Source organism: Vespula pensylvanica, chromosome 8 (assembly GCF_014466175.1).
Source record: "Vespula pensylvanica isolate Volc-1 chromosome 8, ASM1446617v1, whole genome shotgun sequence".
Classification (NCBI taxonomy): domain Eukaryota; kingdom Metazoa; phylum Arthropoda; class Insecta; order Hymenoptera; family Vespidae; genus Vespula; species Vespula pensylvanica.
Genome location: NC_057692.1, coordinates 1,197,380 through 1,224,628, shown reverse-complemented (window position 1 = coordinate 1,224,628; position 27,249 = coordinate 1,197,380). Strand labels below are relative to the sequence as shown.

Genomic DNA, 27,249 nt, shown 5'->3' with positions numbered 1-27,249 from the left:
TCGTGTCTCGATCATGTACCAACACTGTTACTCGGTTTACGCATACTCTTCTACGCTAAACAAGAATACATATACCCATTTAAAAGAAAAGAAGAAAGAAAATAGATCACGAGGATGCACCGATGTCCGATTAGAAAGAAGTACACTCTAGTTCTCTTCGACTCGAGGCCAGACTCCAATAGAAAATGAAAGAAAAAGAAAAAGAAAGAGAGAGAAAGAGAGCGGTACAAGTAACTGGACGAGCCAGAACCGATCGACTATGCTACTCACGGAACTTGTGCTCTTGAACCTGTTCCAATTTGCCTTTTTACTTCGAAGAAAAAGCTTGGCGCGAGGCAAATCCCCGCGAGATCGCTTCGAAAGCGTCTCGTCAGTGTCTCGTTTGTGTCACTGACCTTTTCTCCGGATCGAATCAACCTAGAAATTGCGATCGCGTCTTTTTTTATCCTTTACCTACTGTTTCTACTACTACTACTACTACTACTACTACTACTACTACTACTACTACTACTACTACTACTACTACTACTATCACTACTACTATTACTACTACTACTACTATTTACTACTACTATTATTTACTATTATCTATTACTTATTATTACTACTTACTACTACTATCACAGTTATTTTTGCTAACAAATATTCGAATTCACCTTGCCTCAGTTATAACCCCGAGAAAAATGTTTATAGTTCGAAGTTTTTACACGTCGGAACGCGTAGTCGTCTACAAGATTTCAAACGATTAAAATATGTAAATAAAGTTAAAATTTCAGTGAGAAAATACTGAGCTCGGTATAAACCGACCTCTTCCATGAGCCGATGTTTGCCATCATGAATATGCGATTACAGGGCCTTTTAAAAAAGAGAGCCCTTACCTAACTTTCACTAGGATGCTCGAGAGTGTTTCGTTACAGAATAAAACAGAAAGAGGAACAAGAAATAAAAACAACAAAGGTACACAGAGACAGATAGATAGATAGATAAAGAGGAAGAGAGAGAGAAAGAGAGAGGGGGAGAAGAGAGAGGGGAGTGAATGCGTTGTATTTTTCGGACGTTGCTGTTAATTAAAACAGGTAGCGAAACTTTTTAGCTTTTGTCTCCTCGCATTCTCTTTCTCTCTCCCTTTCTCTCTCTCTCTCTCTCTCTCTCTCTCTCTCTCTCTCTCTCTCTCTCTCTCTCTCTCACGCTTTTCATAGAGTACGCTTGAAATATAGTAGAACAGAGTCAGGTACGTTGCATGCTATACGCCAATTTCAAGAGTTTTAAGTCCTTTATCAACCATTCCCACTTTCGATTGGCCGTGAGCGCGACTCCTTCCAATCACGGTTTTTTTTTGTTAGCGAAAAAAACAGAATAACAAAAAAAAAAGAAAGAGAGAGAGAGAGAGAGAGAGAGAGAGAATGCACAAGGTATCAGTTTCCCATCCTTGTATCGCAGTAGTTCTTTTTCTCGCGCTAGCAAGTAAAACGCACTTGAGTTCGTACCAGGTATTTCGTTCGGGACAACGCGACGTTCCACGTTAATATAGAATGTTTTTTTATTTATATCTTTCGTAACTTTTCTTTCTTTTTCTCTGTCCTCTCTCTCTCTCTCTCTCTCTCTCTCTCTTTCTCTCTTTTTCTATCTCCATCTCTATCTCTTTTTCACGCCACGCTCGTTTAACGAAAACACTTCGCATCGATTCCAAAAGCGACGAATGAATGAACGAACGAACGAACGAACGAACGAACGAACGAACAAACGAACGAACGAACGAACGAACGATCGAACGAACGAATCGAGTTGCCTAATATCGTTTGGTCTTCGTTTTTCGATAGTTATTTATAGATATATAGACAGATAGATCGTAGATACTTTTAAAAAAGAAGAAAAACAAGAAGAAGAAAAAGGAACAGTTCAAACAAGTCTTTTGTTTTTTCTTTTCCCCCTTCTCCTTTTCATTTCTTTTTATATTTCTCGTTTTCCTTTTCATGAATTTTTTTCTCCTTCTTTCTCACGCGATCTCTCGTCCCTCGTTTTTGATCAGTCCGAAAATCGGGATTATACTTTCCGAGCGGATCATTTTCATCCGAAATCCGAGAAGAGAACGATAACGAAACTGAACGAGATCAACGCGATTGGCGAGTATCGAATTTGACCGCTATGTAAAGGTATTTTGATAACGGTTTTATAGATATCCTTCTTTTCAAGCCGTTCATCGAGATACAAATTCGAGCTGGGCCAATTTCTCTCGAGGTGGGAGGGGTAACAACAACAAAAAAATATATACATACATACATACATACATACATATAAAAGAGAGAAAGAAAAAAAGCAAAAAATAAAATATACAAAGTACGAAATACAAAATGCAAAATAAATCGACCGTTCGCGGTATTATCGATCACGTTGGAAATGTCACGTGAAATTAAATCTACACGAACGAATGCGGCAGGAGTAACAATCAACGTTATAAATCATATTATGAGTCGATATAACGTGGTTTCTCGGAATATTGGGAAATGACGCGTACGCTTGCCAGCTCTATCTGCCCATTTCAATATGATTTCAACGAAGGCAACAACGATTTTTGCTTCCCTCTCTCTCTCTCTCTCTTTCTCTCTCCCTCCCTCCTCCACCTCCCTTCTCTCTAACTCTCCCACCCCTCGAAAAGCATTTTCGAAGTTCCGAATCAAGTGTACTTCCATTGTCCGATTCGTTTCAAACGTTCGAAACTATCCTATTAGAAACCTGTCGAATATTTTTCACAACGAATATTTTTCACGATTAATAATTCCGATCTATTGTCAACTTTATATAACAATCTTTTTTTTTTTCTAATCATTTATTCGCCAACGTTTATTATTCCCTAAATCCTCCAAAGTTACACAGTTTCGATTCCGATAATTAATTTATTCGTAACATTTCGCAAAAACGTTAAATACATCCACGTAGAAAATGGAATATAAATTCTTTTGCGGAGCATTAAATTCTTCTAACTTGATAACGTTTGGATGAGCAGTGGATAAATTTTTATAACATTTTCATCGGAATTCCGTTTTGTGTCGTCTAACTGTCGTAAATCCTGTTTTCTCTTTCTTTCTCTCACTCTTTCTCTCTCTCTCTCTCTCTCTCTCTCTCTCTGTCGCATACACCATCACCAGGAGCTTTTTATAAAATAGAACCAGATCGGCGAACGGGAACAGCGTTCATTCAGCCGCGATGAGAATAATGAGATCTACGAGCCGTTCAAAATCTACCTTTTAATATATCGCGGGAGGGTATGCGGAATAATTCGGACGGAAATGTCAGGGGAGCGAACAAAATTACGAGTACTCTGAAATCGGAAAGTCGAGAGAGTATGTATGTAATCTCTCTCTCTCTCTCTCTCTTTTTATCTTGCATACGCGGCGTACGTTACAAAGATTTATAAAAAACAGAGTAGAAAATACGAAAAAAGCTGGTGGTTTATTTTTACGAAGGTATGCGCACGAGACTATAAATTGAGAGGAAGAGACATAGAGAAAGATAGAAAGAGACAAAGAAACAGAAAGAGAAAGAGAGAGAGAGAGAGAGAGAAAGAGAGAGACTGAGGAATACCCGAGTAAGATAAATTATTGTGTAGGAGAAGGGTAGTTCGTTACAATCGTACAACAAATCGACGCAGCCGAGAGCTTTTCTTTTCTCGATATATATTTTTGCCTTTCCTTTTTCTTTCTTTTTTCTTTTCGTAAATCTTCGAGAATACAAACACGAATAGGTAGGTGGTTATCGATAACCCACGATCAAAAAGATTTCATCCTTTTGGCGTGGTGCCCATTAACGTCTAGAAAAATCATCGATCCGTAGCTATATGATCTCGTTTCCCCAACAAACGTTGTCCCTTTGATGTTGAATATCAAAGAGTAGATATCGAAAATATTTTTTTTTCTTTTTTTTTATCTCCATTTTTTTTTCTTTCTTTTTCTTTCTTTTTTTTTTTCCTTTACCAATGCTGCCAAAGTCTGAGAGCGGTATTCAAATCGTTAATATGTACGAAATAAGAAAAACGTTTGGCGTTTCCGCGTTCCCGGATGCGTTACCACCCGCCGTCCTGGACTTGTTTCGGCTTCACCTCAACTAACCTCTATCCATTAGATTACGTCGAGTCAGTGTGCTGATGCACCTGATGCTCCTGCAACACTTCCTCTCGTCTTCCGGCATCCCCTACCCCCTTCATCCCCCTTTTCCTTCATCCTTCTTCTCGTCGTTCCTTTTTTCTTCTCTCATTTCTTCCTTCGTTTTTTTCTTTCAATCTTTTTCCGTTTTTGTTTCTTCCTTCTTGTTTTTTGTTCTTCCTTCTTTTTTTTTTTTCTTTCTTTCTTTCTTCATCTACCTCCTTCTTTTCAAGAGTACGACGGAAATTTCCTCATTTAAAAGCAGCTCGACGACAGCCTCGTACTATCGTTAAGCGTTAACTCGATATCCTCTATTTAACTCTAGATCGTATGTCGAATAGTAAGCAGGAAAATCACTTTCTTCCGCAAGATCGAATATGCTAATATTTAATAGTCGAGACGATTTGATATATAAGATATGATATATCGACGTTACACGGTGAACTGTCATTAAGTGTCCTCGAGAATATTCCGACTAAATATACACGCTCATGATCGTGATCGTTGTCTCCTATACTATTTTCATTTAAATTCTCCGACGTTGATTGTATCTGTCTCTATATCTTTCGATGAAAGAATAAAAAAAAGACAAACAAAAAAAAAAAAAAAGGAAAAAATAGAAATCTACAAGATCGTAGATATGTAGGTAGAGAAAAGAAAAAATTAGGTCAATTGTCTACAAATCTGTAAGACAAAGTTTATCGATAACTTTTAAAGATCGTTACATTTATTTTTGTTTTTCCTTGTCCGACCACTTTTCTATTTTCTTTTTATATCTTTGCTTCTCTCTCTCTCTCTCTCTCTCTCTCTCTCTCTCTCTCTCTCTCTCTCTCTCTCTCTCTCTCTCTCTCTCTCTCTCTCTCTCTCTCTCTCTCTCTCTCTCTATTTCTCATAAAATCATTAGCAATTTAATGAAAAGCACTCTCCCATCTTGCGCTCCCTGAAAGCGCTACGGCCCAGTTTCGTGTTCAGTTTCAAAGCCGGTTATCATCTTTAGAAAAGAAAAAGAGTTCTTCCAGGACTCACAGCTCTTTAATAAGAGCTTCAAGCCGACAAATAAGGTTTACTGCAAATCGATGTAAACGAGATACATCGTCTCTCTCTTTCTCTTTCTCTCTCTCTCTCTCTCTCTCTCTCTCTCTTTCTTTCTCTCCATCTTTTTTTCTATCTCTCTCGATGTATAGAGAAATCCGAGATTGCAAGATACTTAATTTAAATCATTCGATACTGCGAAGAAGTTCCACTCTTTTATTTAACGAGCAGAAAACGTCTACGCATACATACATATAAATGACACGTATATACAGTCTTTGATCTATTTATTGAAGCTTGATGCAACGATATTATTAGAACGTTGGCCGACATTAGCGGTTATTGAGCTATCACGAAACAATCAATGCGTTAATTATTCGTTTTCAATTCGTCACGAATTAATGTTATTTTAATCTCTTTCTCTCTTTATCTCTCTTTCTCTTTGTTTCCAAACGATTTTATTCACAGAGGTATATGAAATACGATAAGAACATAAGAATAATAAAGCGAATAAGAATATAAGCAAATAAAAATATGTACAGATACAAAAGCGAATTTCAACGAATATAAACTTTCTTTATCTTTTACTCTCTCTCTTTTTTTTTATTTATTTCACTTTTTGCAAATGCAAGCTCTATGCATGATTGAACGAGAATTTTCCTCTTTTTCTTTTTCAACGTGTATCAAAAAAACACGTTCGTAGAATTCGGCTCTGAGAATATTCTGCCATGGAACACAATAAATCCATTCCTATCCTATAATTATAGAACTCTCGATATATATATATATATATATATATATTTTTTTTTTTCTCTTGTTTTTTGTTCAGAACGAGCTTGTCGATCTCTCGCGTTAAGCTCCCTTCGATCGTCCATTACGACAGACAGGAGGAGATACCGTAAGCGTATTTTATCCTTCGAATAACGAGAAGGGGGATGTATAAAAAAAGAAAAGAAAAAGAAAATGAAAATAGAAAAAAGAGAAGAAGAAAAGAAAAAAAAGAAAGAAAAAGAAGGAAGCTTCTTTCTCGACACGATTCAATTTGATTCCATAATAAATGTCTTTGGATGGAACAGCTGAGCCTAATCGAAACGACTCGTCGAGTTCGTCAAATTCCATGAAATGTCTGAAATAAAAATCCAATCGTTTAAACGATAAATCGTATTCAAACGATATCATCCAAGTACTTACATTCAAATTGGTTCCCTTCGTAGTAGGATAGACCATCACGGATATAGATATTCGTTCTGACGCGTAAAAGAAAAAAAAAGAAAAAAGAAAAAAGAAAACGAATGCTCGTCTAACTTTTCTTTCGTGATGCGTTTTGAACGTTTAAACGCCGATGAATCGACAAGCTTTCGCTCGTTCGAGAAGGTAAATGTATGACTCGAGTCTTGCCACTTCCGTGACCCCATCTTCATATTCTCTTTCTCTCTCTCTTTCTTTATCTCTATGTCTATCTCTCTCTTTATCTTTAGCCTTTCTTTCTTTCTTTCTTTCTTTCTTTCTTTCTTTTTTTCTTTCATTCTTTCATTCTTTCATTCTTTCATTCATTCTTTCCCCCTTTTTTTATATCTCTAATGCACACACACAATGAAGCAGAATCCTTCGGCTCTATGCTAAACGAACGGCGCGCATCATACGTACGTTTCTCTCTTATAATTTTCTATTATCTTTTATTTTTAATCTGCGTTTAAACGCAATGACTGTCGGTTGATAATTCCCTCTCGACTGAACGTTGAAAAATTCGATATAAAAACGTTCGTTCGAGTCAACGCTCAACGCGATAATAAATTATTCGAATATAAATGAGTACGTTCGAAGGATAATGTGTGTGTGTGTGTGTGTGTGTGTGTGTGTGCGCGCGCGTGTTAATGTGTGCGTATGTCTTTCTCTCTCGACGATAGAGATATTCTCTGGAAGGATCGTGATAATCGAGAATCGGCTACTATACTTACGCGTGGAGACCAGTTTATCTTGTCTAGTTTTGAATCTTTTCTAGCTTCTATCCTATCCTATCCTATCCTATCCTTTTTATCATAGTCAACGCGCTCGTAGAACAAAAAAGAAAAAAAAAATAAAAGAGAAAGAGAGAAAAAAGAAAAAAGAATGAAACTAGAAAGAAAAGAAAGAAAGAAAGAAAGAAAAAAAAAAAGAAAGAAATTCGATCCTAGACACGCAGCTTGTAATTTAGAGCGTACCAACTATAAATTGCAAAGCGCGTTGTATACTGCGTGCCACGTGGTCGTTAAACATTATCTGCCTGATAATTGCACGTGAGGAACGAGTTGCCCGTGCAAAAGATCAGTCTCTTGATCTTTCATAAATCTCTCCTCCGCGAACTCTGACGCGATCGTCGGTACAATGATCAAGACAGATGATAAACGTACTACGATCTAGATAAACGTACTTACGATGATCCGTAAATACGTTCATCTAGATTTTCAAGAGTTTGTAAACACGAAAAAATGAAGAGATCGTAAGGTAAGGTCGTTTAATGGAAACGTACCGACAACAGATGATTTCATTCAACGTGAGTTCATTCGACAAATACATATGTACGTAGATATAAACAATAACAATAACGATAACGATCAATGAAAATCCAATCCGCTTGATTTTATCTCTCAACGAATTATATTTCTCTTCTATATGCGCGATTAAAAATCGATTTATTATCGATCGAAACATTATCTTATTTATTAGATAAGTTTATACTTACATTTCCTTCTCTTATTATTTTACGATCTTAAAATTTAAGAGCCGTGCGTAACGTGAAATAACGCGTTTATGTGCCTGTAAACACAAATTTTCATCGTCTTGATTATATTCCCCGTAGGAAAGCTATAAAGTGAATTACTCATTAACACCTTAGAAATTGATTCTGGAAATAATATACTACCGACGTTCATGTCTACGTTAAAAAGTTTCGCTTATAGGGGAGGAACGATAAAAAAAAAAAAGAAAGAAAGAAAGAAAGAAATAAACGACAGATGTTTTAAATCGTTGTCTCTCTCTCTTTCTATTTCTCTCTTAAAACGTTTAGAAGAACCGTGAAAAAGTCAGAGAACGATATTACAAAGTACAAAAATATAATTTCGAAAGAAAATAGTATTGCGATAAACAAGGACGAATGCTTATGCTAATTACGAAGGGCGAAGGGCGGGAAACCGAGGACGAAGGGCGAGAGGATGCCAGGAATAAAGAAAGAACTCTCGAGTCAGGAATAATATTTCGCTGGCAAGCGAAACGGCCATGGATATTTACATAATCTAATTCCAACGAGATTAAGCAGAGAAAATGGCGAGAAGTTACGCATAATATAATCGTCTACGCGATTCGGTCTCGAATTTGTTACGCGATAAGATATACTTTTTTCGTAGATATCTAATATAGTATTAATAACGTGTATCGTATTGACTTATCGAAGAAAAACCTTTCATTATCTTTCACGCTATTCTTATTACGCATTATCTAAAATAAACGATTTAATAAATAACCTATTTTAAATATTCGTAGCTAATAATTCTGATTACAATCACGGTTATTATATAATCAATATGATAATTATGATATATATATATATATATATATATATAATATACTTATAAATGTACATGTATGATAATAATCTGATTACAATTATAGTTGTTATATAATCAATATGATAATTATAATATATATATAATAATAATAATAATAATAATAATAATAATAATAATAATAATAATGCGTTGTTAACGGATATAAAGAACATGCAAAGAGAATAAAAGAAAAATTAAGATTAAAATAAAATAGGTTAAAATCAAAAGATAAGAATAAAATAAAATATTAAACCTCCTAGACGAGAAGACCTCCTTCGAGATGTTGACTCTGCCACGGCGTAGTAAAGACTGCGTCGTAGCGCGTTAAACTAAATACGAGAAATAATAAAGTATAAAAGGAACATAAACATCGACGGTCAACCGATTCGTCCACCTTACGATCTACGAGATACTTGCCTCTCCAAATATTTTCCTACCAAATACTTGCTACGTTATTTATTTATTTATATCGAATTCTCGTGGATCAGAAAAAGAAAACAGGAAAAAGAAAAATAAAGAATAAAGAAGGAAAAAGAAGGAAAACAGTCGATTCGTTTTCTCTCTTTCTATCTTGCAACAGTCTGGCATACCGTTGTAAGCGAATGGCACGCGGTTATGCGAAATCGTAACTCGTCCAGGCGTCGGAGAAAACGCGTTCCGCTGTAACCCGAGGCGAATGGTATTTGGCGTCATATTTCAGAATAATACTCGAGTGCTAGGGGCCTCGTATAGTCCTAGCCGTACGTGCGACGCCGGCATACTAATGCATCCGAAGCACCGACCGTGAAGACGTCAGGCACGATTGCCTAGCTTGGAGAAAGACCAAAAGGTCTGAACGAGTAGTCGTGTTAGATTTTACGGATTCGAGAAGAAAAAATTCTTCGTGAAAAGTCTTCTCTTTCTCTCCTTTTTCTTTTTTTTTTTTTTTTTTTTTATCGTTTCCTTAACCATCTTAAATACCTGTGTATCTGTGTAAAAAGAAAGAAACGAAAGAATTCTCGTTCTTAGGAGCTTAGAAGGAGGAAAAAAAAGAATGAAAAATATTATAGTTTTAAGGATAAATCGTTGGAAAGGGAAAAAGGATAAATAAATAAATAAATGAATGAATGAACGAACGAACGAACGAACGAATGAATGAGCGTTAAAAAGTAAGAGGTGGGTGAGAAAAAAGAAAGAGAAGAAAGATCTTTTCTTACTCCAACCACCGACGGTAGTCATCCTTTGCACATATAATTTCATTCGTCACTTCGGATTATCCTTTAGAAGCCGGAGACCATTTGTACGTACGAAAGGCGTGTCCACATCCTTTAGAGCTCTCCAAGAGTATAATAACGTAACGTATAGCTTAAGATGAATACGTAATATCGAGTGACTTAAACCAACCACCAAGCACTTTTCCTTATCCGTTATAAGATCGTTATTGTTCGTAGGGAAAGGCAATATCAAAATTTTTCTTGAGGATATTACCAGCTAGTTATTTGAATATTGAAACGATTAAATAGATTTGTAAGCGACATTGATTCGTTGAAATTATTCATCGTCCAGTTATATATAGACCGATTTCAAATATTCATATCAATACTTTGGTCCTTCTTTCATGTAACGGTAGTGGAAAAAGGAAAACGGCCACGGTAAATGCCAAAATGGGAGGGATCGATAAAAAGGCACGTCTATATAAACGGTAAGGGTACCTATCGACGCTACTGGTACCCTGGATTTTCAGATAATAAGGTGCTCCTGTATGCCATAGAGAGCGTTCTAAAAATGGATCGACCCTTTCAAGAGTAATCTCATAAATACGGAGCTTTACGCCTTTCCAACGACTGCTTTATGAAAGAGAAGAAAAGGATCGAAGGAAACGAGCCGGGGCTTTTCTTCTTTCGTCTTTTCGATAAATATCATTCGTGAAAAACCTACCGAACTAAGAGCTTTCTTCAAATTTTCATTCCAAGATGATCAACGTTTTCTCCTCTGTTAAGCTCCGCGATGCAACGTTCGACGAAACGAAAACGTTTCGAGGGATCTAAAATCAAACGAGTTCCATTAAAAATCAAATCTATAAGAATCTACTGAATTCTTGGAAAATTTTTCCACGGTCTACATCCAATTTCTGTGTATATACATACATACATACATACATACATACATACATACATACATACATACATACATACATATATATATATATATATATATATATATATATATATTTATGTATAATATTTTCTTAGAAATTTCAATTTAATCGCGATAACGAAGATCGATTCGAAGATAAAAAAGAAAGGACTTTTCTTAATGGAATTTTTGATTTTCCTTGTCTTAGCTATCTGACATGATATATACCTGCATATGTGTATGAACACGTTTTTAGCTCGAACTTCGCGGTTGCACGCGATTTCATTTCTCGGACGACTACGAGAATTATCCGTTCGTTCGATCAACATTGTTGCGAGTGAATAGAGAAAGACGGCTGCCCAGAGATATGTCTATGTACATACTTGAAGAAAGAGAGGGAGGGAAACTCGTTAAACTTATATACAAACATATATTGTGTATACGCACGCACACACCGACACACACATACATATATAAATGTATATAACATATACTACATACTGTATACTGAAATAATGTTATGGCTTGTGGAAATTGATTTCCGCAAAAGTTCTTCCTGCTCGCGTGCATAACTAATGGATCTGTCAAAGTGGAAAGAAATTTCACATTAAATAAAAAGAAAGAAAGAAAGAAAGAAAGAAAGAAAGAAAGAAGAAGAAGATCATGAGAAAGTAATAATCATATATCGGACAATGTTTCTCCATCCCTTACCCCTCCATCCCGTAACATAAAAAAAAAAGTATGAAAAAGAAAGAGGAGAAAAATAAAGAAGACAAAAGAAAGAAAAAAAAAAGAAAAGAAAAGAAAAGAACCTCCTGAAGTCTATGAGTCGATCTTACTAGCGATCTTACGTTATTCGTAAGATTTTATTCTGAATACGTTGCACAAATGTCAAGAGCAGTAGTCTGAAACGACTATAATTGGACGGTTGAAAAGTCGGTATGCTACTAGCTAGCTACTAGGTAGAAAGATTGGTCGAGATAGCTAGTAGGGACGATATATTCCTCTAGAATCCCGAAGCAACGAAATCATAGAGAAGGAATCAGAAGGAGGATGAAATAGAGGAAGTTTGTCAAGATGTCGTGAAACCGCTCTCGAGTCACGGTCGAAGAGATATGAGAGTGAGAGAGAGAGAGAGAGAGAGAGAAAGAGAAAGAGAGAGAAAGAAAGAGAGAGAGAGAGAGAGAGAGAGAGAGAACGGATGGCAAAGAGGTAGAGGAGAGGTGGCGAAGAAGGGCAAACTAAAGCATACTCTTACTTTAAAACTAATCCGAGTTGCCGACAGTTCCAAGAGGAAGTAGAGAATATCCTCCATCTCCTCCGGCTCTCCTCTCCTCCTCGTCCGTTCACTCTTGGCGAACCTTCGAAGGCGGCAGAAACTTTTCCGATTTAGCCACTAACCGGTGGTAAGCTAGCCGATTATTGTCTGCCACAGCTATCGCCACTGGCTTGATTATGCTTCAAAGGAAGCAGAGCAATTCGAGTGTCGAGACTGTCGAGTGATCATTCTCATCTTTCGATATCTCGTATCTATAATTTTCATAAATTTCTTGCTATATGTCTACGAGTATATATATATATATATATATATATATATATATATATATCGCGGAGTATTATCGACGCAATAATCTTTAAATACGTTAATCGATAATACTTCGAAAATTATAATCCCATTAGGAGACTTATAATTGTAAATATTTAATGTGTGTGTGTGTATGAAGAAAAATCGATGTCGATCAGCTGATTTTGAGAGTCGACTTTCAACGAAAATCAATACGAGTCAGCTGATTTTTCTATCTGTCAAAAGATACATTAGCAATATTGATATTCCTCAAAATCATCAACTGACTTTTACAATCTCTCAAAGGAGAAAAAGAAAAAATATAAGAATAATACATTGAACTAGGTAAACGAGATGTACGATTTTGACGACGAACATTGGATTCGTTTTCTCGTAGATCATGTTCCAACTGAGATTCGATCGAAGTTGAACGAACTGTAACATTCGATATTCGTAAGTCAGAATCTCGGTGTTGGCGAACGCGAAACGAGAAGTAAAGTTTGACGAACGTGTTACACGTTCCATGTGTTGTCTCGCGCGTGCGATTGTGTTTGTGGGTATATGGGCGCGCGACATAGACCTGCGTAATGCGCAACCTTCGTGGAGATGCAGAAGCTTCATTTTCATAAAGCTTGGAACAGGCCGTGCCTTCGAAATTAGCATTAAACTCGAAAAACTCCTCCGTAGTTCTCTCTGTCACTCTGAGTTTCAATCCTTCGCGTAACATATTGCGAATTGTGGAACACATTCGGATTGTAGAATTATTTTAAATCTGAAATTGTTCTATTATTAAAATCAAAGCTCTTTTTCGATTCATGCTGATTTCGAAATTATGCTCTTGTCCGATTGATGAACGTATTCTCTTTCTTCATTGTGATCGATCGAGAACAATGAGTTTATATATATATATATACATATATATATATCATTATGTATTATATGTATATACACGTTTCCTAGAGAGGCTATTATTTTCGGAGTATTATCGATTCACGTGTTTAGAGATTATTAACGTTACGTCGGTAATACTCCGTGATATCGCTCCTACAGGAAGCAATCCGAGTGTATTACGAGCGTCCCACAATCGAATTCCGTTTCGAATGCAATGAATCGTAGGGGAGAGAGAAAGAGAGAGAGAGAGAGAGAGAGAGATAGAAGGAGAGAAGAGAGTAAATAGAGTAAAATACCAATGGAAATACATCCTTGTGTTTCTGCTTCTGACAATTACAAGCGGACCAGAAATCTACTCGAAAATTTTAACTTTTATTAGTCGATGAATGCAATATGAATGTTCTCAATTACGTTCTCACGTAAAAATTGGAAATTTCCATTTTAATATGGGCGTAGATGTACCTACGTACAATCAACGCAAATGATTAATTACGATTTCACATCGCTGCCGATGAGTTTTGATTAATATTTTCCAAAATAGGAAGATAAAATATCAAATTATTACTAAGGAACTATATCACGAGATAATCTATTCAAACAATCAACGAGTAGCCCGAGGATTTTTCTTTTTTATTTCTTCTTCTCTTTTTTTTTTCTTTTTTAATTTATTTTAGTTATTTATTTATTTATTTTTTTTTTCTTTTTAACAGAATCGTCGTATCCTCCGCAACTACTCTCGCGAGTATTCTCGCTCCAATTGGTTAACGTTGGTTAACGATAGAAATGTGTCCGAATAGTATCACGGTTATTCTCTCTCTCTCTCTCTCTCTCTCTGTCTCTCTGTCTGTCTCTGTCTCTGTCTGTCTGTAACTATTGCACCCAGTTAATGAACCATATAACGCTTAATTACGAGCAAAAAGAGATAGTCTCGTACAGGAATGAAATCGAACGCGTTAGAGTGAGACGGAAATCGTGTGTCGTGTCAATGCAAACAATCATTCCTTTAAATTCGCAAGAAAGAAACTTGTTTGATTTTGAAGTAATATTATTTTGACGGATCACGTCAACTCCATCATCTTCCTTTTAGAAAATATATTACAAGAAAGTGGGTCGCCAAAAATATACCCTTTTCAAAAGTGACTCCCGTTTTATAAATGTTTAGTATAATCCTGATATAAATCATTATTATCTTTACGTACATATAGAACTGTTACTTATTGGGATCGCTATTTTTCAACATTCAATTAGTATTTTGAAATGAACGATCAGTATTCATAATAATTTATCAATACGTAATATAAATTACGCAATCCTGATTTTTAATAATCTCGACTGATCGAAAAATATTTATATTGCATATACTTACCGATCAAATAAATAAAAATGTACGTAATATAATAACTTTTAAAAATATATATATATATATGTTTCAATGGATTCATCAAGTTCCGACTAAATTATGAGAGTTTATATAGGGTACCCGTTCATTATGAATTCAACTGGGTGAATTATAAAAATTTATGTAGGTCAGCAGTGTCTTTATATGGCACCTGCTTAACTTGCTGAGTTGAATATATATATATATATATATATATGGGTAGAAGAGATGTCCTTATACAATACGTATTGAGAAAGTAATTTTTTTTTACCGGTGTCTTACAGATAATAAAGTTTTTAGAATGAAACCAAGCAAAGTATTCATTATATTAATTATACAGTAAAAAACTTTCCACTTCTTTTTCGAATAAATCTCGAGGAAACTACGAGAAGGAAGATATAAACTATTTGTTTTGCTTTTTTTTTTTTTTTTTAAATAAGTATCAAAAAAATATCTTTTTCATGCGTGCTTGATAGTACAGTTATTATAATAATTATAATTAAAACCTGCAAATATTCGCACGTATTCGATACATCGGGTCGAAGATGACAAAAAAAATTTTACAGTTTTTTGTAAGTGTCACTTCGACGAGAATCACGAAAGAGATGTAAACCTTTTTCATTACTGAGGTCAGCAATGACCTTACATGGTACCTACATATTGAAAAAGTACTTCTTTTTTTTACAACGGAGTTGTCTCGCAGAGTAGTTTCGACGAGACCATGAAAAAACTTTATACCTTGTTCCGTTGCTCACTTGTGAAAGGGTCTCAAGTGTGTTTATGCTTTTATTGCACAAAAAAAAGAAATAAAAAATACAAAAAAAAAAAAAAGAAAAGAAAGCAAGAAATGAGAAATAAACTGAACGAGAATGTCCATAGGAAGATACTTGACGTGTTTTGTTTCTTTTTTTTTAATTTCTTTTTTATTTTTTATTTTTTTTTTTAAATATTACAAAACCATACCGTATTCAGTGAACTAGAATTTTTAAAAAGGAGAAATATGTATTTGAAATGTAATTTAAATTTGACATTGCAATTTTCTGATAAACCATATTATTTTCAACAGAATGTTAATTTTAAATGATCATAACTGAAACACTTGATTGATTTTATTACAACAGTCGTTCGATATTCTTTTTTATCTTTCGCTTAAAATTTGCGTTTTCATCGATCTTTGGCTTTCGTTTCTCTCTCTTTCTCTCTCTCTCTCTCTCTCTGTTTTCATCTCTGTTCCTCTTGTTAGCATGGTCACAGTTTAATAAGCCACACGGTAGTTACGTTCGGAAAAGGGGTCAACGGGCATTGGCATTGTCAGCCTCTAAATCACGTTCCCTGAAACGTGTGACGCTACAGTTACCGCAACTCTGTTATCGTAATTATTGATTTCAATCCTAACTCTAGCTAGTCTGCCATTAAACTTGGCAATGCTATCGGCCGAAACGATGACACGTTCCTGTGCATCTTTGCGTATATCTCTCTCTCTCTCTCTCAACCCCTGTCAGATTCCTTTAATCCATAACCTCTCGTAGATGACGATGATGATAACGGTGATTAAGTTTCGAGATCTTTGTAATGACTCATCCCGTTCCCGTTGGAAACGATTACACCAGCAGTGTATCTGTATTATATCTTTTTATTCTTCTTTTTTCTTTTCTTTTTTTTTTTTGCGTTCTCTCGTGACATCGATTTTCCATCAAAGTCAATTTTAATTAACCCACGGGTTAAAAAAAAAAAAAAAAAGGAAAAGAAATGAAAAAAAGAGGAGAATAAAGTAAAAAGAAAATAAAAAAAAAAAAGAAGAAGTATGAGAAATATTTTCTTCTTTTCTTCGGACATTCATTCATTCTTACGATACATTGGACCAGCTAAAAAAGACTCGTTCTTCCCTTTTGTTGATTTTATCTTGAACATAAGGAAGATAGGAATTTCTCTCGAAGAGGAAATACTTGTCTCGATCAACACGCGATAAGGAACCGTCCTATGCATTGGAAAGAGAGAAAGAGAGAGAGTGAGAGAGAGAAAGAAAAAAAGAGAGTTACAGGGAACGTCACTTCCTTCGCTCATTCCAAGCATTGATTGGATGTTGGATATCGTTAAAGATCTTTCCGCGGTAAAGATCTTAATTGGCTTTACAAGATCTTGGGGAATTTGAAACAACATCTCCTCGTTAGGCTCTAAAAGTTAGCCTCGCGTTCTTCTCGTCGCACAAATTGCGTTTGATCAAACATGGCGAAAAGCTTCGGATTGATACACTTTTCTTTTATATCCGTTTTTACATGGAAATGTCCGATGTAAGAGGACGCGTTAAAATCGCGTTAACACCCATGAAAAATCTTCGTAGAAAATTACCTATAGATTTGTGGTAAAAGATGGGAGAAAAGCTAAAGAGATAGAGATAGAGAGAGAGAGAGAGAGAGAGAGAGAGAGAGAGAGAGAGAGAGAGAGAAAGAAAGAATTTCAAATTCAAAATAATTCTCCTAAAGTTACATTTATATTCATTGAAATCAGGTTTCCGACGTGAAAATAAATCTTCGCTATGCCACAGATGAAATACTGTTTTCTACGCTAGCTACACGCTTTCCTGTCGTCTCTATTGTCTCGAGGATGCTCCCAAGGGCGTTATCTCTAGTTTCCCTTGGGAGACAAGCCCGCGAAGTGAAATAAAATTCTTACAGTTTCAATTCCATTGGAGTATATGTACGTCTTTTTCTCTCTCTAGTATATGTACGTTCTCTGTCTCTCTCTCTCTCTCTCTCTCTCTTTTTCTCTCTCTACCTCTATCTCTATCTCCATCTTTTTTACTAGAGATACTTGGGATAGTACGGATCAATTGCCATCGAACTTTACGACCGTTCTCTCTCTCTTTCTCTCTCTCTCTCTCTCTCTCTGTCTCTCGTTCAATCGTTTTCTCCCTATCGATTAAATGCTTTTACTAATAGTACATTGAAGAAAGACAGAGAAAGATTCTTTAAGTGGAAAATTTTCTTCTCGTCATTGGCAATCGAATTAAAATTAATACCGTATATTCTTATCGAATCAATCTTACGATCTTGCGTACTAAATTTACGTAGTATATCGTCATATAAAATATTTAATTATATATACATACATACATGTATATATATATATATAAACTAAATCGAAATGTACATTCGTTAAATCGTTTAATTATCAGGCCAAAAGTTCTTTTTGGACTTTTCCCTCTCTCTCTCTCTCTCTTTCTATTTATCTCTATCTCTATCCTCATCTCTATCTGGTAAGTGAGAGCCATTAAGAGAAGCAGGTGTAATGAACTAGTTTAATGAGCGTTCTCGTGATGCTCGCACGTTCTCATAAGTAGGAGGCATCTTGGAGACTCGTGGTTCGCTATCGTTTTGCAATTATAATAATCTAGTCAGCAGTATTAACCGTCCTTCCTTCGATTTATCTATTTATCTCACTCGCTCACTCACTTATTCTCTCTCTCTCTCTCTCTCTCTCTCTCTCTCTCTCTCTCCCTCCCTCCCTCCTTCTTCCTTTTTCTCTCTCTCTCTCTCGTCTCGTTCGACTCTTCTGCGATGTCACTGCAACGCTGCAACGTCAGTATCGCTGATTAGGCTCGTCTTCTTGGCATAATATTAACTCTGACTATATCTTGTCTCCATCGTACCTCCCCTTACCTCACCATCTGATTCTTATTACCACGAGCATGTATCATTGCCGAGTCATTATACTTGTTTCCAATGTGGAGAGACTTCAAGAACGAACGAACGAACGAACGAACGAACGAACGAGCTAACTCTACGGTGAAGGAGACAACTATTTTTAAAACATCCCTATCGATCATTTTTCTTCAACGACGATAATTCAACAACGAGCTGGTACTCGATCATCTAAACGACAAGATCGTTCAAACTACGAATATCTATAATATTCTTATAATAATTACGAACAGTATAATTGTTCTCATCCTAAATACAGTATTAATAATAATAGACTGTCTCGTTCTTTTACGTTTAAAATTACTAATTATTTAGATAAACTTATTTTACTTTACTTTCAAACAATAAGTTCATTACCTTCGTACTCGCATGATAATCCGATGAAGCAGCAGCAACGAAATCGAAAATTTATCTCACCGAACTTTCTTAACACGGTAACGCTCTTACACCTTACGTACTAACAATCGCTTTATAATTAAGATACTTACAGTTATCGTCTTTAGTTTGCAAACTTGAGAATATCGATCAAGCGTTTCTCAGAGAGAAAGAGAGAGAGAGAGAGAAAGAGAGAGAGAGAGAGAGAGAGAGAGAGAAAGAGAGAGTATCTATCTCGTGGTCGTCCAAGCTACTCTAGGAGAAATATCAAGCCCATCAGAAGATCGTTAGACATAGCCAGAATTTCTCGAAAATGGAAAATGAAATCCGAAGCCAAGGTAATTCCAATCCAAATGTCCACGAAAGCTAGAACTAGCTTAAACAGAGAAAGAAAGAGAGAGAGAGAGAGAGAGAAAGGACTATTGTCGCTAGCAAACAAAAAGGAAGAAGGAGAGATAGATGCTGAAAGCGTATTTCGAGAGCAAACGTTGGCCCTATGAAATTTAGCAAACGAAACGCGTCGAATGGTAACGCGAACGAATTAGCAGTCTTGTGCCAATGTAATAGAACGGAAAGAGAAAGAGAGAGAGAGAGAGAGAGAGAGAGAAAGAGAGTTAAAGCCATCTCCTTCTCGCTATCTCCCAAACGGAAGATTATCCTTCGAACTCTGTCAACTATCTCGATCGTAGGCACTCCAAAATGGAGTACTCTTGGCATCTAGAGTCTTCTACTAGAAATCCGCATGTCTCATCTCTCAACCATCCTCTTGGACTAGTTGTCGGCTTAGAAGAGAAGAGTGGTAGTAAGAAGGAGGAGAAGAAGGAAGAGAAAGGGTAATAGAAACGATGAAGGAGAGACGAAGGGAGTCCTCGGTATATAAGGCTTTGAATTGTTAATTCTGATTACCTTCGCGCCTCGACGTCTACTTTACTCCCGCCACTTGTCTAATGTCCCGCCATTTGTGTCAGACTTGAGTCACGTCTCAGGGTTTCGGGGTTGTTACCGCCATTTCCGGGAAGTCGTTAACACCCTTCTCCCTTATCCTCACCGGCCGACTCTTCATATTTCTCGCACCCTTTCTCGACAGCCCTTCTACCAGCGCTACATCTTTCTACCTTCTCTTTCTTATCCCCTTCTCTTCTTCTTCTTCTTGTTCTTCTTCTTCTTGTTCTTGTTCTTCCTCTTCTTTCTCTTCTTCCTCTTCTTCTTCTTCTTCTTGTTCTTGTTCGGTCTTTCTTTTCCAACATCGTTCTTAGTCCTGAAAGCTTATATTCGGTGTAGCAGAGATCGTAAATGGCCTGGAAGACGTATTCTTCCTCTTTCAAAAGCAGAACCTTATTTCGACAAATGGGACAAGAATTGCTAGAATTTAAGTACAAAAACAGTTGCGTCTTTTTCATGCTTTAACGTAGTTAAAATTTTATTTATAATAAAATATGAAATATATACGAATATTATATATATATATATATATATATATATGTATGTGTATATGTATGTACACGGATACATGCATACGTAATATTATATATATGTATATACATGTACATACACGCACGTGTATATGTGTATCGTGTTTCTTCGATTTATGTTTAAATATATGTAGACACGCATAAAAATTAATTATACGAGATATTCTCATTTGATTTATATACGAGCGATAAATTAATTTTCATTTTTTTTCTTCTTTTTTGTTTCTTCCAGTAACCGCTAATCATCCACCACAAAGACCATGGATTCCACTGACAAGGCCCAACAGGACAAGACCGACCTGTAAGTATACGCTAATTATCATTTTATCTTCTCCATTACGTTCAATTAGTTGTTCATCGAAGAAAGGGTGAAAATTGTTAAATCCGCTCACGCCAAGCAATCAGAACGAACCGATAATTAGTACAGATAATTAGCGTTGGATCTAAACGTCATTAACGGTAACGAGTCTATACGAGTCTTTCTTCTTCGCGGTTCGTACATATTCCCTTCAAGTACAAAACCAAGAAATACCTTTCCTAGTTATTGCAATAAACGTGTTTACCGTTAACCGCTCGGACGACGAGATGTAACGGGTGAGCCACAAAGAAAGAAAGGAATCCATGGCGGATGTATCGTAAAGTGGGCCTTTGCTTTTTAATCGATCGAACGTTCAGCCTTTCTTCTCTCTTCCTTTCTTACCTCTTACCGGATGATTATAACGAGCGATTTTATAATATATCCAACGAACGATTTCGTCTAATAAAGAAAGATTCTTTGCCAAGAAATCCCATATTTCGCCAGAAACGAAATTCAATTTCTATAAATATCGATAATTTCTAAATCAAATCGGAACGATAACCTTTAGAACGATTCGATAACGCGTGTTGTTGGCTCGTTCGACCATTAATAATTTATCCTCTACTCTACTCGAAATTATTTGATCGCGTGTAAAAATAAAAAAGGGAAGGAAAAGAAAAGGATAAAAATTCGGAAAAAAACGGAAAAAAAACGACATACCTCTTCCACATGGATTTACGATCTCGATAGATTCTATGCAATGATTCTCGCTCAAATTTAATCGATAATGTAACAAAGCTAAAGATGCATGGAATTTTCTATCGGTTCATCGAAAACACTTTTGCTTCGACGATTATATTACATTACACATATATGCATATATATATATATATATATTAATAGTTTAATGGTACATAGTACGATGGCACCAAGAGACGCTATATACGAGAGCAACGCTAGACACTCATGAGTAATGCATGAACGAGAAGACAGAACGACGCTCATAAATGCCACTTCAAATCATAGCGGCTTGTACAAACACAAGTGCACGGCTCGACTCGTAAAGAAGAAAAGTCTGCATGGCGAAGTGCATTCGTGATTTGCATGGGGTTTCTTCTAATAAACCTTATGCGCGTCCGATGCTTCGTGGCTAACGTAACGTAACTCTTTTCTCTTCGGCCGATTAAAAGGGACGTCCTTTTTCTTCTTTTTCGTTTTCTTCTTCTTCTTCTTTTTCTTTTCCTTCTTCTTCTCCTTCTTTTTTCTTATTTTTCTCTGGCTCGCGTTGCCCGAGCGAATCTTAAGGAATTACTAAGAAATTCTTGACGATCGTCCGCGACATTCCTTTCGAACTTTTTCCCACACGCAAAGATCATAAAATATCCGCCGAGTTCGTTGAGACGGATGCAACGTCTCTCCGCGTTCTATCTCGCACGATCCTATCGAGAGTCTCGATCTTCTTTCCTGGACATCACGTTGCCCACTCCGAGTTGGACTCTGTACAATTTAATAATTCATCTCGTACATCTGAAATCGTCTAAAACATATTTAAACATTTCGTTTCCATCGCGGAGTAGTAGTCCTTGGAAAATTTTATGATCCAACATTTATTTTGGACACGAACAGATTTCTTAATAAGATTGTACAAGATTAAAATACTCTCTCTCTCTCTCTCTCTCTTTCTCTCTCTCTCTCTCTCTCTCTCTCTCTGGTTATGAGTTAAATAATTAGAAAAAGTATTTACATCATCTGAAATCGATATTAATTTAAGAAATAATACGGATGAGAAATTGTTACGAATAATTATTTGTGAAGAATAATATAAATACACACACACACACACACACACACGAGGAAACGTCCATATATACGAATCTAAAATATTCGATATATTTAAGAGTAACTAAAGATATAAAAATAAGAAACAGTAAAAATTACGATTTACTTTATATATACGATACTTTTCGCCATGCGGCATCTAAGATAGCCCGTATTAGAATGAACGTACTTGGTTTTCACGTTCCGACTGGAATCTTATATGTTTTTGTTTTGAAACGAAACAATCGAGTAAAAGTCGAGTACTACTATTGCTCCATTTGCTGTACTACAAACTTGTGTATGTAAACAAGGAAATCTTACTACAGAGAGAAAGAAAGAGAAAAAGAAAAGGAGAAAGAATCTCGGATATATTTCTTTAAAAATTTATTTTTACAATAAATGAAATCATTCAAATCGATCTATATAAAGATATTTAAAGAGAATATGTAATACTCCTATTACATACATACATACATACATACATACATACATGCATATATATATATATGTATATATATATATATATATATATATATATATATATATATATAGAAAAAAAATAGAAGAACAGTTCGAAGAGAGTAGAGAATAGAGAATAGAGAATAGACCGTGTTGTTAATAAATGTGACTCGAGGCAAGGTAACGTACCCTTTCCCAACAGCAGCCACCTTGACCATTGGTCAACGCTCACCACGCCGATGGCCATTCCACGCCATATGGATAGATTTATTGCGTTCTAACCCGCCACCACGTTTTCTCTATACGTGTGTGTGCAGGCGTGCGTGTGACCGAGTGAATGAGTGAATGAGAGAGGGAGAACGACAGAGAGAAAGAAAGAGAGAGAGAGAGAGAGAGAGAGAGAGAGAGAAATAAAGAAGAAGAGGGACAGAAACCGCTCCACCGCCTGCTGCTGCCACTGCCACCGTTGTCAGCCAAAAAGAATCCATTGTCAGCTAAGCTCGGTGGAATAGAAGCGATAAATCATTTCATTATGTTTTATACACCATTCATTATTTATAATACGTTCGCATTATACTCCTATACGAGCCTATCTTACTCTTTCTTTCTTCCTTTTTCTCATCTTTTTTTTTTTATTCAAAATCATTTTCCCTAACCTTTAACCTCTTCTCTCTCTCTCTCTCTCTCTCTCTCTCCCCCTGTCTCTCTTTCTCTCCCTCTTTCTCTTTGATACTTACATATATCATCTCTTATCTAAACACTTGTCTTCGAAACTCTTGTCTTATAAACTCGGAATTTCTTTTCCCGGTACGATCTATTTTTCTTTTTAATACATACGGAACATGGGAAAGAAACGACGCTTAAATTTTCTAACGACATCGATCTATCGATCAAAGTACACAGGTTCATCTTAATTAACTCGTTACATTATTTATTAGATATAGATTCGAAAGGATCGAGTCGACCCGTTCGATTATTCGTATAAGAACGATAGACGATAGTGTGCTCTTATTTGTCCTATATCGTAGAATCAAAGGAATGCTCGGAATTGTTTGAAAAACTATTGGCTATGTGATGAACTTCGAGCACGCGCAACCATCGCTAAACTAGATTAATGACTCTCCTAATCTAACATATTCCCCTAAGTCTTCTTTATTCTTTAACTCGATGGCGGGACCGTGCGAATTACTTCTTGTACCTTCTCGCAACTAGCCTGACAATCATAATCATTATATCTAATCATACGAGCTAAGGAAGTTGAGTTCTTAGGGACAGAGCTATTATGTATTATTACCATTCCCATACTTGTAACTAAGCAATTATATTCTTAGCAGGAATTATTATTACTCTGTGCCACGGTCAAACGCTTCGAAGTAACTATCGCCATTACCACTTTTATCATAATTATTGTTATTATCGTTACAGAAGTTACAGAGCACCTTGCGATATCCTCAGCAAACCCTTTTCCCCTTCTTCTTACTTATTATTCTCCGTGACATCGTTTTTAATTTTACCTTATACCTTTCCTCCAAGTCGTCCTATTTCTCTCTATTTCTCTCTCTCTCTCTCTCTCTCTCTCTCTCTCTCTCTCTCTCTCTTTCTCTCTTCTCGACGATCTATCCTTGTCTGATATTAGAACTCACTTTGGAACTCGTTACCTCGAGAAATTAGTTCTAAGTCCACCTTGACCCACTTTCCAAATTCACTTTACGTCTATCTTCTTACGACTAACGTGACAAAGTTTTAGTATAATTATCTTTAATTATACATCTCTCTCTCTCTCTCTCTCTCTCTCTCTCTCTCTCTCTCTCTCTCTCTTTCTCTCTCTTACGCTCTGTTTATTAATATTAATTTAACCTTATAAAAGAAGACAAACGAATAATACCGATCCCATCCTCCGTTCGACGAATTACTCTGTATTATTAATTATATTCGAATATTAATCGAAATTCAACCTTATTATTTAGATCGTGTTAATTCGTAATATTATTATTGTTACTACGTAATCGTAGAAAGTAACAGAGCGCGATGTATCCGTGTAATGAACATTTTTTTCTCTAATTAATATCTATTGATATTTTAAAACATTCTCCTGCAACACGATCGTTAAATCGATATAATTTCACTTTTCCTCGACGTTACGCGATCCTTAACTTTCTTCAAATAAAAATTACGATGAGGCTCGTACTCGGGAACTTCATTTTTATTTCAAAATAATAATCGTCAAACAAATCCACGTAAATAAATTATTTAAATATTTGCCTTGTTTAAATATTCTAACGTATAATCGCGACTTTTATATAATAGTAGTAGTAGTAGTAGTAGTAGTAGTAGTAAGTCTGTATATCGATTCGCTGACAGTTAGATTATATACGCGTATCGCATTACCGTTATCGCATAGTTCTGGCAATCTATTTGACGAACGATGTGGTTACATTATCGAGATCGTAATCGATAAACACGGCTGATGCATTCTCCTGAGCCACAATTTACGCTCGTAGAAACGTGTACTAGCAGATGTAAATTCTGGCTAGTACTTTGTGTTATATACGACATTGGATGTTCTATTTCCCTGTTTGGTTAGATTACGAAACTAAAACGTATGTCTACGTATATGTACGTACGTATATGTAAATCTGAAAAAAAAAAGAAAAAAAGTGGGGATAAAAAAAGAAAAAAAAAATTATCTCTTCAAATGGAGTCGGTGCGTCGCGTGTGAAGGAGCAAAAAAAAAAAAAAGAAAAAAAAGAATGATGTCACTCTTATCTTTAAAAAAAGAGAGAGACAGAGACAGAGAGAGAGAGAGAGAGACTTAGGTACATAAGTACATACATACGTATAATCGTTACCGCGAATCTATTTCATCGAACGGTTTGTAAGGATCGAAATGTAATTTAGTTCGGGTCAGCGAGCTTCTGGCCTAGGGCCATCGATATGAAAAGAGCCTTCCTAGGAGAGAAGACCGACGACTTAGAATCGAGTATACGTAAAAGCTTTCCAACGATCTTCGAACGGTGCATTTTGAAGACGTATCGAATACTATGTTACATTGCTCTACGCGAAATACATCTATATACGTATGTATATAGGTATATGTACGTATGTATTTCTTAATATTCGTGAAAAGGGAAAAAAAAAGAAAACGTGAGAAATCGTTCTCCAAAATATTTCTCTCCGAATTCTCTTCTAATAACAACATTATTTTTTAATAAGAAAGAAATATATATATATATATATATATAAATGAAAGAAATAAATAGATAAAAAGAGAAGGAAGGAAAAATAGAAGAAAAAAGAAGAAATAAAAACGAAGCATTAAAGATATGTAAAAACTCGTAACGAAACTCGTAAAAAGTGAAACTACTTTCGATACTATCAATTTTTATCGATAGAAGAACGTCCAGTATTTATAATGGAATTTTCAAGGATACCTTGAATTATTTATTAACGCGTAAAACTACTACTCCTCGTGCATAACTTTCGGTCTATGCCCTTGTACGCGTTCGCGTTAACGCGCGTTCCATTCGCGCTTTTCTAAACACCTAAACGCAGTCAAAGAATAAACAGGCTAGGTGTCAACGTTCAAGGTTATAAATAATAAATACAGTAAAATCTTGAATGACGAAAAATAAATCGACGTATTATTACGTACTGTGTGTAGTACGTTTCGTAACTTTTCGATTACGAAAACAACTCGTAATATATGTATTTAGAGAACAAATTTATCAGATAGATAATGGCATTTGTTCGATCGTCTGTCAATCCTTCAAATATATATATATATATATATATATATATATATATATATAAATAAAAAAAAAATCTCGATAAATGTTATCTCGAAGGCATAGGTATGCAAAACGTCGAAAATAAATGAAAAAGGAAAAAGCAAAAAGAAGTTGAAAAATTTAAGAGAAACATAAAACGAAGGAAGATAAATTTTTTATAAATTCGTCTCGCTCGTAAGATCGGCACCGCCTCATCTACCTCTACCATCTCTTTCTCACCGCGTTGGCGCGTAAATTAGGTAACTTGTTCGGATTTGCTGAAACTGGTTTGGCGACTCTTGAGGTAGGTCACGGCATCGTTGACCTCGGAAATACCATTCCTAGTCTTGAATGGAGAGTCTGGCATCGCTCGAGCAAGTCCTACCTGCCATTGACAATCGCTTTCCGTAGCGAATCGTGCGATAACGTCTGTACGCTATTCGATAATTCTATTGTACTCATTACTATCGATAAAGGCGTTTCTAATAGAAAAAAAAAAGAAAGAAAAAAAAAAAAGGAAAAAGAAAAAATGGTCGGATTTTATATAAAAAATTATTTCTATAGCTCGAACTTCGAAAGAAATTAAAGTCATTCAATATCTTTGAAAGGTTCGTTGGAAAAAAAATCGTGATATTTTATATAGAAAATTATTATGA

At 35.7% G+C, this 27,249-nt stretch overlaps 1 protein-coding gene across 7 annotated transcripts in view; it reads left to right on the top strand.

Annotated features, from left to right (window-relative positions):
* LOC122631094 (CCR4-NOT transcription complex subunit 6-like) overlaps nt 1–27,249 on the top strand; it is a 527,872-nt gene that overhangs the window by 474,353 nt on the left and 26,270 nt on the right. For all 7 annotated transcript variants that reach the window (XM_043816355.1, XM_043816359.1, XM_043816356.1 and 4 more), the window contains one exon: nt 20,484–20,552. In XM_043816355.1, the coding sequence (XP_043672290.1) occupies nt 20,484–20,552 (69 nt within the window). The remainder of the gene's footprint in view (nt 1–20,483; nt 20,553–27,249) is intronic.